The sequence below is a fragment of the Prunus avium genome, chromosome 4, assembly GCF_965620075.1.
Source record: "Prunus avium chromosome 4, drPruAviu1.hap1.1, whole genome shotgun sequence".
Classification (NCBI taxonomy): domain Eukaryota; kingdom Viridiplantae; phylum Streptophyta; class Magnoliopsida; order Rosales; family Rosaceae; genus Prunus; species Prunus avium.
The window spans coordinates 23,075,102-23,087,944 of record NC_142287.1 but is presented as its reverse complement, the minus strand read 5'-3'; the positions used below and the strand labels follow the sequence as shown (position 1 = coordinate 23,087,944).

General features: G+C 35.5%; 2 protein-coding genes across 2 annotated transcripts; one reads left to right on the top strand and one right to left on the bottom strand.

Moving 5' to 3' along the window:
- Positions 1 to 1,516: 1,516 nt before the first annotated feature.
- Positions 1,517 to 5,310, top strand: FQR1 (flavodoxin-like quinone reductase 1). Its single transcript, XM_021952803.2, has 4 exons — positions 1,517 to 1,674; positions 3,450 to 3,543; positions 4,389 to 4,651; positions 4,747 to 5,310. The coding sequence occupies exons 1-4, from the start codon at positions 1,652 to 1,654 to the stop codon at positions 4,976 to 4,978; spliced, it is 612 nt and encodes a 203-aa protein (XP_021808495.2). The 5' UTR covers positions 1,517 to 1,651; the 3' UTR covers positions 4,979 to 5,310.
- A 3,450-nt stretch (positions 5,311 to 8,760) lies between these two features.
- Positions 8,761 to 12,002, bottom strand: LOC110752198 (transcription factor bHLH123). The gene is made up of 7 exons (XM_021952795.2): positions 11,496 to 12,002; positions 10,693 to 11,293; positions 10,401 to 10,508; positions 10,208 to 10,273; positions 9,935 to 10,000; positions 9,803 to 9,853; positions 8,761 to 9,665 (listed from the first exon to the last, which is right to left on the bottom strand). Exons 1-7 carry the CDS (start codon positions 11,810 to 11,812, stop codon positions 9,513 to 9,515), a joined length of 1,362 nt encoding a protein of 453 aa, XP_021808487.1. The 5' UTR covers positions 11,813 to 12,002; the 3' UTR covers positions 8,761 to 9,512.
- Positions 12,003 to 12,843: the final 841 nt, after the last annotated feature.

The window sequence follows — 12,843 nt, the reverse complement described above, 5'->3', positions numbered from 1 at the left end:
TATGAATGAAACTATTGCTCTTATGCTGACTTTGTATGAAACTATTGGATTATTAATGAAATCTCTTTTCCTCTATAAAAAAAAAAAAAAAAATTGTTTAAGGGTTTGTCTAATATTTTCAAGAGTGATTTATTGATAAAAACTTGAAAAATAAACAGCGTAAACCTACTCAACAAATGTGTCTCTCGATTCGAATGAACTTATTTGAGAAATAAATAAAAATGGTGCTAAAATGCGATATTTGGTGAATATAAAAGGGTTAATGATGTTGAGAGATTCAATGAGTGATTTTATTAGATACTTAACCTTCATTATAAGTCTTTTGAGCTTTATTAGAGGAAAATGAAACTAGATCATATCTTAACAAAGATGACAAATGAGTGAGTCATTATTTCATCATTGAAGTTTACAAACTCAATTGCAACCATTGAATCTAGAATTTTGGGGCAGACTTTCACATATAAATTTGAGGACCTTCCTTCCAAGTTTGACGAATCTTAATAATATGATTTTCTTTTTTAATTATCTGGCTTACCAACCTTTTTTTTTTTTCGGTCAAAGGCATGCCAACTTGGTATGACCTGTACTCCCTGTATGTAACCTTGAACAAATTAATTAATTAATTAATTAATAATTAATTAAGAGATAGGAGTTGGTAGGTAGGTAGGTTACTTCTGTAATTTCAGTGATTTCGGTAGTTTGGGTCAGCATGCAGCGTCTGATACGTCATCATCCTTTTTGTCCCCATTATTTTTGTAAAAGTCATATGCCATCAACTTCCTTTGTCTTTTTTAGGCCATTAAATTCCTTTTCCATCTAATACTAAAATAAGGTAAAAATGTAACCGAAAATTAAGGTTAGATTAGTTGGCCAGAGCACTAAACTCGCTTTCTTATATTTAAATTTGAGTCTACAAAACATACATCATCGGTTTAATTTAAATTTCTTTCATATGTTAACGACGTCGTTCACTTGGTCATGGTATTTAATAATCAAAATTAGTTCATAAAAAGTACTAATAATTAAAATTAGAATAAAAGCTTCTTTTTTTTTTTCCTAGTCTCTTGCATTATTGAAATCAACCTCTAATGCTTGAGCTCACCCCACATATCACTTCACCTCACATATCAACATTTTCCCTTTGTCTTTTCCTCTTATATATTCCCTCCAATAAGCCAAAACTAATTACAAAAGTCAATAAATAAGTGGAATACTAATTAAAATCCTTAAGAAAATGACATCCTTCTAGAGCCTTTGCTTTGAAACGATCATGATGATGAGCATGACACCACTCTAGCATCATTATTCTTTTTTTTCTTCTTGTGATAACAAGGAAAATAAAAGGAAAAAACAAAAACAAAAATAGAAAGCAAATTTTCTTGAGCCCAATATCCCCGAAGGATCACAAGTTTGATTTTTTTTCAAAAAAAATTCAGATAGAAACGGCACCGTTTATCCGGGTCAGCAAATTAATCAAACCAATCAGCCACCGTTAAGAGATTAAAAAAAACTTAAAACTAATCCGATATTCAACTATAAAATGGGCTCTGGCTCTTCCGCTAGTGCTGCAATCAAAATCTTCAACGTTCCCTACATTTAGCTCACAAACCACAGCAAATAGTAAAATCACCGACTCCGGAGGACTGCATTCATGGCTACCAAAGTGTATATTGTGTACGTACCAATTCTTTGCTTCTACTTTTGTTTTCAATTCCAATTTACTATGAACTGCGAATGTGTTCTTCTATGATCGGGCCTTTTGTTTTGATTTTTTATTACTTGGGTAGTGATCATTTTTAGTCTGTTAGAGCTTCAAGCTATTAAAAATTTAAGTTAGTTGCTGCTTTATCTGAATATGGTTGGTCCAAATTTTGAAGTAGAAGGAAAGAATTTGATTTATCTTTGTTGGATCTTTGTGTTTTGCACTTTTTATTGAATTGGGTATTTCTTGATAGTTAACAAAGGTTTAAAGATTGAATCTTTATATTTTTGTTTCTGAAAATTATTTTTTTAGGAAGATTTTTGTGATGGTGAGGCAGAGGCTGTGGCTTTCTGTGTTTAGAATTGGGAAATTTATGCATCTCTGATAATTTTCTGTGTTTAGATTATTTCTTTATGTGAATTACACTCTTGCGTCGCATATAAGTTAGATATAACAGAATGACTGTTGGTTTTCTTCCATTGATCCATATAGAAGAGGGTTGGATTACCCCCAAGATCTGATTTTGTGCTGTAGAAAACTATGATGATTGTGTTGTGCTTATGGCCATGGTGTGGTTTTGTAACGATGCTGAGTATATTAATGGAGAAAAAAATTTGTTTAATGTGTTCATCCTGTTGTGGAATTTGTAAGTCTGGAAACCACTTGGGCTAGGAATTGAAGGTAGGAAAATTTAGTTTCTTTTGTCTTAGTAGAACCTCAATATATACTTGCAATTATTTTATACTTGGGTAGTTCTCCCTGTGACCCATTTAATGTCTCAAAAATTAAAAAAGGAAATGGCATTGCAAGTTTGGTTGGAAATAGGTCGTTAGTCAGAGTACATGCAGCTGTTCTCAACATTTTCTATTAAATGGAAGGTTCCTACATTAATGCTTACAGCTGCTTATGTAGTTAAAGGCATATGCACATCCTTCTTTTTCAAATGCCAAACTGATCCCTTGCAGGTCCCATATGCCCAAATTTAAAACCATGGATTCTTTATCCTCTGACCCTGCCTTTAAGTTCAGGTCGGATAGGTGGTCAAGAGCAGCCTTATGCTCAGAGTGGCATGGCATGTTGATTTATCATACTCTTGATTGTGTGGGGGCTTCTATGGTTGATTTTAAAACCTTATGAATTTTTGTTTTGTTACGACATGAGCTTCATCACATGCCTGTGGGTTGGCACATAGTGTGTCCAAGATAGTTGATCTTGATTCTGGAGGTAGTAGTATCATAATTTAGTAACTAGTGGGGCATGTAATGGTTTTAGACTACTGTTGGAGTTGGTTGAATAGTTTTACGGCGAACTTAGAATTTCCTCATTACAGAGGATCAAGCTTCAAATCTGAATATGGATGGATATGAATGCATATTAAGATTCTCAAACTTGTGACAATATATCTGAAAATTTGGAAGAATTTATGTTTAGTGAAATAATGAAATAATTGGCTATGGAAACGCTGACAGAATCCAGCAGTTCAATGAGAGGTTGCTTTTGTGAAAAATATTATTCCCAGTAATTTGTAAAGAAGGATGGTGAGTAGGTGACTGAATGTAAGTCGGTCAGAGTTGCACATTCTTGCATTGATATGTTTTCACTTGATCTCTCTCTTTCTTATCCCATGGAAAGAATTTTTAAAAAGAAAAACAGTGAGCTTTACATTCAATTGATTCTCAAGGATGCTGTTATATTTCTTCTACATAAAAATAACCCTCTTTATCAAAATCCTATATTGATTTTACAGGTACTACTCCATGTACGGACATGTAGGGAGACTAGCAGAAGAAATTAAAAAAGGAGCTTCATCTGTTGAAGGTGTAGAAGCCACCCTATGGCAGGTGAGTGTGCATTTCCTTTGATCCATATATTGCGATCTGTAACATTTCATGAAATTTCAGCCTGTGTTTAATTCGAGCTTGAGCATTAAACGTGAGAATGTTTATTTTGAAAAACAAGCCATTGTAGAAAAACATCAAACTTATCTTTTTGCATAAGGGAGATGATTGAAAACGTTAAACCTAGCCCTATTACTAAGGTTTCAAGGTTGTCACCTTGCTTGATGGTTAGTTAGCGCTCAATAGTCATGACCATTATTTCCCAAGGCATGCCTCAACATTTGAGGCCTAGTTTTGAACTTTAAAGCGGACCATCATTTAAATCCCCCTTTTACCATCAGTGCTAGAGCTTTCATATGCTCTCTTAGAATTGTCAGATCTGTGTCCTTCTGTTCTGTTGAAAAGTGGATTGCTTCTCCCTGACTGATTGTCCGAGTTTCAGGGTTGCTTGTCTATATTTGATGAACTTGTATATTGTTCACCATCATGTGCTTTGTATTTTTCTTCCTCACTCTCTCTCTTTGTTCATTCTGCCCCAATAACACCGTGCCAGGTATGCTAATTATTATATTATAGCTTCAAGATTGGCAATACTTGTGTGTACTGTGTAGTCTTCTCTAGTTTTATTTTAAATTTTGTTTGTGCCTCTGAGAAATCATGATTTTAGTTTGCTCATTTGTTTGTATAGATATGAAGATCCTGGTTCTTAGTACAGGAGAGTTTTCCTTTTTTTTGGGGGGGGTGGTTCAATTAGAGCTGATTCTGTTCTATTTCATGATTAACTGGTCTTCTAAATCTGGTGAACTTGATTGAACAATAAGACTGAGTAAAATGGACTTATGAAACAGGTCCCTGAGACACTGTCAGAGGACGTGCTTGGGAAAATGAGTGCACCACCAAAGAGTGATGTAGCAATCATCTCGCCAAATGAACTTGCTGATGCAGATGGATTCATTTTTGGCTTTCCAACAAGATTTGGTATGATGGCTGCTCAATTTAAAGCATTTTTGGACGCAACTGGCGGTCTATGGAGAACACAACAGCTAGCTGGCAAACCTGCTGGGATCTTTTACAGCACTGGATCTCAAGGTGGTGGACAAGAGACTACTGCGTAAGTTTTGAAGTCACATCTAATCAACTAAAAGAACTTTAAAAAATGTGTCTGTATCTTAGTCGGAGATAGTAATGATATTGTGACTTTTATAGATTGACCGCCATCACTCAGCTGGTTCATCATGGAATGATCTTTGTACCCATTGGATACACATTTGGAGCTGGCATGTTTGAAATGGAGAATATCAAAGGTGGAAGTCCCTATGGTGCCGGAACTTTTGCTGGGGATGGATTAAGACAGCCAACTCCGCTTGAGCTGGAGCAAGCATTCCACCAAGGGAAGTATATTGCCACCATCACAAAGAAGCTCAAGGGAGCTGCTTAATACTACGTGCACAAAGATACTCAAATGGAAAGCCTGATCAATTCTTTCTCCCTACAATTTCAGTTTCCATTTCTATTTGTCTGCAAGTATAATTCTTGCTTTATCTGATATATGTTTTCTATGTGTTTTTATGCAATACAATTATTTTTCACAATGAAAAACTTTAGTTTGCATACTAGCCTGTGAACGTTTGCCTTTTGCTTTACTTTTTCTCATCATTAATCAATCTGTGTAATTACTACTCCCAACAATGTAAAAGGGATGGAATCCTTCAAATTTGGGCAGGATATGCACAATAAGATCAGGACCATGTCATTTGATTGGTTTTTCAAGTTTCCTCATAAAGTGTTCTGGTTGTGTTATTTACGGTTGATCTCGATGGTGGACGACATCTGCAACTTCTCTTTCTGTTTTTTTTTTCTTGTACCTTGTTCTGGGACATCTCATTCTAGTGGCAACATTGATATATATATTAGAGGATTTTGGGCCCTCTGCTATCAAATAACTTGCGTGCTTTGCAGTTGTTGCCTAGTCCTTTCATGTGTGAGTTTGTCAGTTATTGAGTTTCTGAATTTGGTTTCCGTTTTCTTTTCGAAAATGGTAAAGGAAGATATGGCCCAGCAAAACAGTATTAAGAAAAACACACTGAGAGTGAAGAATATATTAACCGAAGAAAGGTACAAAAGGCAAAGCCCTACAGAAAAATACATAGGGCAAAGCTCAACAGAAGAGCCAAAACAAAAGAGCCTTAAAGAAACAAAGGAAATCAGACTCAAAACAGGCCCAGAAACCAGACCTAACAGATCATCCAGTAACAACGGCTAACAGAAAAATGACCTGCAATCAATCAATGCAACCTAAAAGCTTAGATATGTTCAAACCAAAAAAAAAAGACTTAGATATAGTGACAAATGAAGATTAGTGACAAAAAAAGTTACATGATCATATTCAACAAGGTTTCTTCATATTGGTTGGGCAATCTTTCCGTTGGTGGGAGCTTCTATAATGAGGATGCTATTTGAGGAGTTTATTTGAGGAGGCCCATCTCACCATCAAAAGGGGTGTGGAGCCCCCAATGCACCCCCCCCATGTGCTTTGTTTTTTGTTGTTGATGGTGAGATTTCACCTCCTCAAATAACATCCTCACTCAACCTCCTCATTCTAGCCTTTCCGATTTGGAATAAGAAGCAAGCATATATCTGGCGATTGGGCTAAAAACTTAATAAAAAAACCAGACCGATAGGATTGGGTTTTTTTATTAAGTTTTTAGCCCAATCGCCAGATATATGCTTTGCTTCTTATTCCAAATATATCCCAAACCTTTCTCATCCATTGCATGTTCATGTTGAAACAAGATTAGTTGGTTGGTTGAACTTGTATAATATCCGTAGGAAAGCCTTGTAATTGTGGCCATTCATTCATATTGGCTTCTGCAGCTGGTGGGATAACCTAGCATTTGGCTGGTAAAGACTCAATCTCTTAGACCTTTTGTCCTCCTACTCGTTTAGTGAGGACCTTTTGCCACTCTAAGAATTGTGTTTAGCCCAAGTAGAAAGAATCTAACTATGTTGGTATCAAGAGCTCGTTTGGTTCGCGGATTAGAAGATTTGAAACTCGAGCAGCAATATCTCCGTCCCCCTCTCATGTACGTATGCAAGACGTGGAGAGCATGCATCACTGCTGATGCATTTCTTACTTTTGAAGAAGAGAAAGTAAGCTTCAATGCTAATAAACAATGACTGCTAAGTTCTAACAGAGAAATGATTGCTAATTATGGGATAAAAGTAGTTACCAAGAAAGCAACTCTCACCGCTGGCATTAGTAATAAGACAATGGAAACCAACAGAATTTAAGAATTGGTAATTAACTTCTAAGAGAAGACAAAATTAAGTAGCTGGTAAAGTAAGCTATAAGATTTACAATATCTCACATTATCACATAGGCTATAGTAGCATGAATGATAATGATCATTGCTTAGATTTTTTTTTATGCGATGATCACGTTTGTTTATTTATGATTCTCACTAAAGTTGATGTTACTAGATGAATTTTTAAAAGATACGATTTTTCTGAAAGTTTTGGCATAGTCTAAACTTCAAAGAGGAGAGAGGTTTCTCACACACGCACTATCAATGTGCCATAAGATTCAAACCTCATATCATATCATTAATCTGTAAGTGAAGGTCATTTTCGAATATGCTGGACTCTATTGACGACATTATCTATGTTTCAATTTAGACTTTAACCTAGATCATTCAATGGTTATTTTGTAATTCAATTTCCTAGCGTACTCAATCACAAGGTGCCAATCCCAAGGTAAAGTAGGTGCCAAGATTATCCCAATCAAGTAGATCTAATTTTAAAAAGAACCACTTTTATCTTCTTTATATTTTTTAAAATTTTACTGTAGGATTGTGAATCTCACTTCTTCTTCTCTTTTTTATTTATTTAAACTTTTTGCTGCCAAGGATATAATCACATAAAGTTTTGATAACTAATCAGATGTCTGAAAAGGTCATATACAAAAGTTATTCCTTTGATCCCACTTCCATTGTGACAAATTACTCACAAATTATTCTTATCATCGATATTAGCATTGCAATCTTTCAGCAAAACCAAGTATTATATTTTAAACTTTTGTGAATTCTTTGGGTAATTTCTTATCATTTCTACATTATTATGTTATGTGTAATGGCCCGGGGCCATTTTTCTTTTCAGAACTTGGGTTATTCGTAAAAGTTCCCTGTAAAAATTCTTCTTCTTGTCTTCTGGTAAGCTGTACTGAACTGAACATCTTTGTACTCATTTCTTAACAAAGAAAATTATAATAATAAATTTCTACTGGTTTCTTACCAAAGTTTGATGGCTATTTATCCTCAACCTTATTTCATTTTTTTTTCTCAAATAAAAAAAATAAGATATTGAATCATGGCTAGTTTTTAACCGAAAAATAAAATAAAAAATCAATCAATCATGCCTAGTTTGTCCAATCATTACTGTCGTGTTACACACTTCAAACAAGAACAATAACAGTTTACCATATCCAAATGGTAGCAAAACTAAGAGGAAAAACCTCTAATTCTATAACGATATATTCATAAATATCAAAGCCAATAAATTTTTTTAAAAAAATAAAAACGATATTTACTGAATATATCATTTAAATAGGTTTCTTGTGTCAAAAGCAAGTTACTCGTGTTCGACGTTAACATGAGATTAGTTAACTAATCCTAGAAGATTGTCTCATTTTCGGATTTGTGCCATGTAGTAAACCTAACATTGCTTGCTCACTTCATTCAAATGAGGAGAAGACAATAATCGAAACTCTACAAACTGTTATTGTTCCCACGAGTTAATGTGGTAGATATATGCACTTATAAGATTTTGTTGTTGGAAAAGATATTGTATTTAACAAATATCATAAGATGTGTAGTACGATGGATAGCTAGAATAGTCAATTCATAACTCAAACGTGACGATAAAGAACAAGAGCATAATCTTAGTTAAAAGATTATTATTATGTTTTCTTTACGTCTAAATATGTTTACTTATTCCATTTAGAAATATATACTTATAAAACATCATGATACGTATAAGCCGATGACAATCTCAAAAAAAGGAATAATAATAATAATTTTAAAGCCCACTACATAAGATGCAAGGAGAAGGAGGGGACCATTCATAATTTCCAGAAGACCATAGCCAGTATAGAAAATATGTCTATGGATGGAGAAAGAAGAAAGCTTTGGCCTCCCTTTACCTTCCAATGGAAGCCCCTCAATGTGACCATTCGAAAAGCACAGATCATAGCATCTTTAAAATAAAAATAAAAATATATATTACAATTTCCTAATTTAAAAAAGAAAAAAGAAATCCAATAAAAAAAAAATTGGAAATAAACTTGAAAAAGGAGGAGGTGTGGGCCATCTTCTGACTTCCACTAACATATTCCCAGCACATAAACAAATCCAAAAGTGAGATCTCCAATCAAATGCCATCCCCACACAAACTCACTCACTGACTCCTATTCTAAAATCCAATTATTCCTTCCAAATTTTCTCCATCTTTCTTTTGGTGTTAAACTAATAAAGGTAGTGCCAGCAGCAAGGAATAAAAGCTCCTTTATCTTTCTATTAAAATCAGATGTTATAATTAACAACAAATTAATTTTGCTCTAAAACTAATCAGAAACTTTCCCTCTAATCAGCATCTGTTCTTATTCTTAATCCACCTCTAATCATATAATTCTTCAATTATTACAACAATTAATATGCTCCCAATTGGTCCCAATATGGCCAAACCTGCATCATTTTGCCTGTAGCTGACCCAACAATGTCATGTTCTTTAGAGGGTCCTCACTGCCTTTTCTATGCCCCCTCACCAGTTATTACTTCTTTTCCATCCCGGACCAGATCACATATGTGGGCATATCTCTGTTTCCTCTATGCTTTTTTTTCATTCATCTTATCGTTCCCAACTTGGCTAGGGTTTTGACAAGATACATACACATATACTTCCACCATTTCCACTTTGCTCTATCTGAAAGTTCCTCCAAATGTAGGCGTCCAAAAATCAACTGTTGTCCCATGTGTCACCGGGAATGTGCTCGAAACCGGTACCAAACACAGTCCTCGGCTTCTAAGATCTTGCTTCGGACCTTGATCCGGGTCCTTTGATTTATCAGTATTCTGCATAAACAAAATAAAAAATCAGCAAATTAATTATTTATAAACAAAAAAATTAAGTAGTACCAGTCGCAGGCATTGGAATCAGCATACGGGTATTATTTTTTTGAATTACAGAGGAAGGAGAATATGTTACACACCTGCTGGTGTTGTATGGCAGCTCCACTTTTCATGTATGGGGTGCTTAAAACCTGATATTATAAGGGAAGACATAAATTAGCATATATTTGTTTGTGCCGTAGGAAATGACTTGCATTGTTTATGGCACTTACATTAACTTGTTCATGGAGAAACTTGATATATTCAATGGCTTCAGAGAGCACTGAGGCTGTATCAGTCTGACACAACAAAACATGATTTAAAATCATCATATAACACAGGCAATTTTGTTTCCTTTCAAAATAAATAAATAAATAAATAAAAGAAAGAGGAAAGTGCTCTTTTTGAATTGAGAAAGAGAATGGTATCTCACTCTACTAGCAATAGGCATAGCTAGCTCTTTGTGAAAGTAAAGGAGATAGATAGCGTTTTGGAGCTAAATTTACCTTTCCGAAAGGTGAAACCAATTGTTGGAGGGCAGTGATTCTGTCCCCCATCTTCTCTTTCCTCACCTACAACCAAAGCTACAAGTTCTCATCTATGTCTATGATAAAAGAAAAAGCTTATAAACACAACTCATTCTCTTGTCACCAGAAAAAAAATAAATGGAAAGAGAAAGGCTTATTGGTCTTATTGTACCTTAAAAGCTGGCAAGGGTGATGAGGTTTCATTCCGAGGCCTTTTGGATGCTGTTTCACTCCCACTTTTCTTCCCCACTGCACCCGATTCCTGAACTTCAGATATATTCTGTTCAACCCAATATTTAGATATTGTTAAATAAACTTCAATCGTGGTAATCAAAACCCTAATCATGATCATGAAGAAGAAACTTGGTAATCCTAGAATTGTAAGCTACGATATACAATGTTGGCTCATTCCTTAACAGCTTAAACTTTAAGGATCCAGTGGTTTTCTCTAACAATATAATTACCTTGGGTTTTTCTTCGAATCGTGCCGTGGGAAACTGCTGCTGCAATGATGGGAAAAAGCTCGGGCGGACATCTTTCATGGCGGCCTCATGAGGTGCATTCCAAAAGGTAGCATTATTAGAAAATTGTAAATGGCTTTGAGGAGGTTGTTTGGGAGGAGATGTTCTTAGAAATTGAGGCACTTTAGACCAAGAAGGCAATAGCTGATCGCTAGAGTTAACCCCATAATTTGCTTGATAAGGAAAATTCATAGGGGCTGAGTTAGGCTGCTGATTATCATGATGAGGCCCCAATAGTCCTTGCAATATGGTTGAGGGGCTTCCATACAAAGCTGCTCCTGAATCCATCTGAAAGCTAGAGGGCAAGCCTTGGCACGTCACCGTGCTGTCGCCGGAGCTGTACTGAGGACTAAACTGCGTTTGATCTAAAGAGAAACCCCGGTTCATTTGCTTAAACTCGTTGTTAGAAGAGTCTCCACAACCACCAGCAAACAACTTGTCCCTCCATTGGAGCTGTTGGTCATTTTCTTGATGAAAGTTTGTGTTAGAATTCATGTTTTCTTGTAGTATTGAACGGAAACTGGTCTCCGCCTTCTCCCCACGACTGTTTATACACATCAAATCATACAATTTCACATTTAAATTTCATGAAAACATATATAGAAAGATTTATAATTGAAAAAAAAAGTGAACGATTAATTCCCTTATAGGGTTTTAACTTGTATTATATTCATGACCATGATCAAGTTGTATATATATAATTGTTCATATACGAAAAACTAAAATATAAATAATCTTGGACTTACAATAAGGCATGGTTCCAATCTGTCGGCTGGGAGGAAAGCCCTAAACCCATCATATGCAAGCTGGGGTCTCCGCCGCTTCCCGTGGCTGAGTCAGGGCCTTCTTCCAGCTTGTGAGCACCATGGAAGACCATTGAAGAAGTACCCGAAACAGACCCGGAATCCATAGAAGACCTTGCCTTGATGTCAACCATGTCTGGTTGCCATCCAAAGCTTCCCAAGCTATTGAGGGTTGAAGATGGCGGTGATGTCCCGGTCTCGAACCGGGTTCTTGTTGATGAATCCCACCAGTTCCCAGTGGTCTGAAATTCATCTGCCATGGCTCTTAAGCTTGGTGCAGAAAACCAAATTAATTAAACAGTTGGTAGACTGCTAGACTGTTCTTTTGGGCTCGTTGTCTTCAACCTCTTGGACTCTACTGCTCTCTGTGGAATCTACAAAGCTGTGCTGCTGTGGTCTCATAAAATGATGATGAAAAGCGGCTCGCTGCATCTCAGTATTTATATATATTTATATTAGGTGAAGTTCAACCGTTTGGGTGAAGGAATGAAAGAAGTAACCGGAATGTGGTTGACATTTCAGGGGGCGATTAGACAAATGAAAGGACAATTTCAATTTCATTATTTTCTTTTGTCTTTTATTGCTTTATGTATTTAAATTTTTAAAATTTTCTCTTTTTTTTTTCCTTTTTTGGTACTAAAAAGTTTTCATATATCCAGCGAAATTATTATATATTGTTCTTACATCCAAAGATAATTATGAGACATATTGTGCAACAAAACAGTATCGTAGAAAAGAATTTGTAGCTCAAATAATTAAGAGCTATTACTCTTGCATGCAACTGAAGTCTTGTGTGTCGAATCCATTTCTCCCTCAATATCACTTCATATTAACCCGTACTTTGACACCAAGAGATAAATAAATAAGCATGAATTGTTCTCGCAAGGCCTTGTTATTATCATCCACAATAGTGGTACCACAAAAAGAGGTAGCAGCATCAGTATAATAGCACAAACCGAAGTACCACTACATATTAAGTTAGAACTAATAGTGGTGGGTAATGATTTTTACCCACATATCAATCATATATTTAAAAAAATGAAGCTTTTTTCTTATGTACTAGCCCGTACATTCATAGGTACATATTGATCGACCACCTCGTCCTGATGCACCATTGGCTAATGAGCAAATAGTTCCATTCCAGCCTTCTAGGATTTGATGGTCCATGATTATTTAAGCAAAACCCCTCTGAGCTATAAAGCTTCACCTAGAGAGTGCTTGCTTTTGCTGAAATAAAGAAGGGGGCCTTCTGGGTTTGGACGGATCCATACCACTTTTAACCTACAATCAT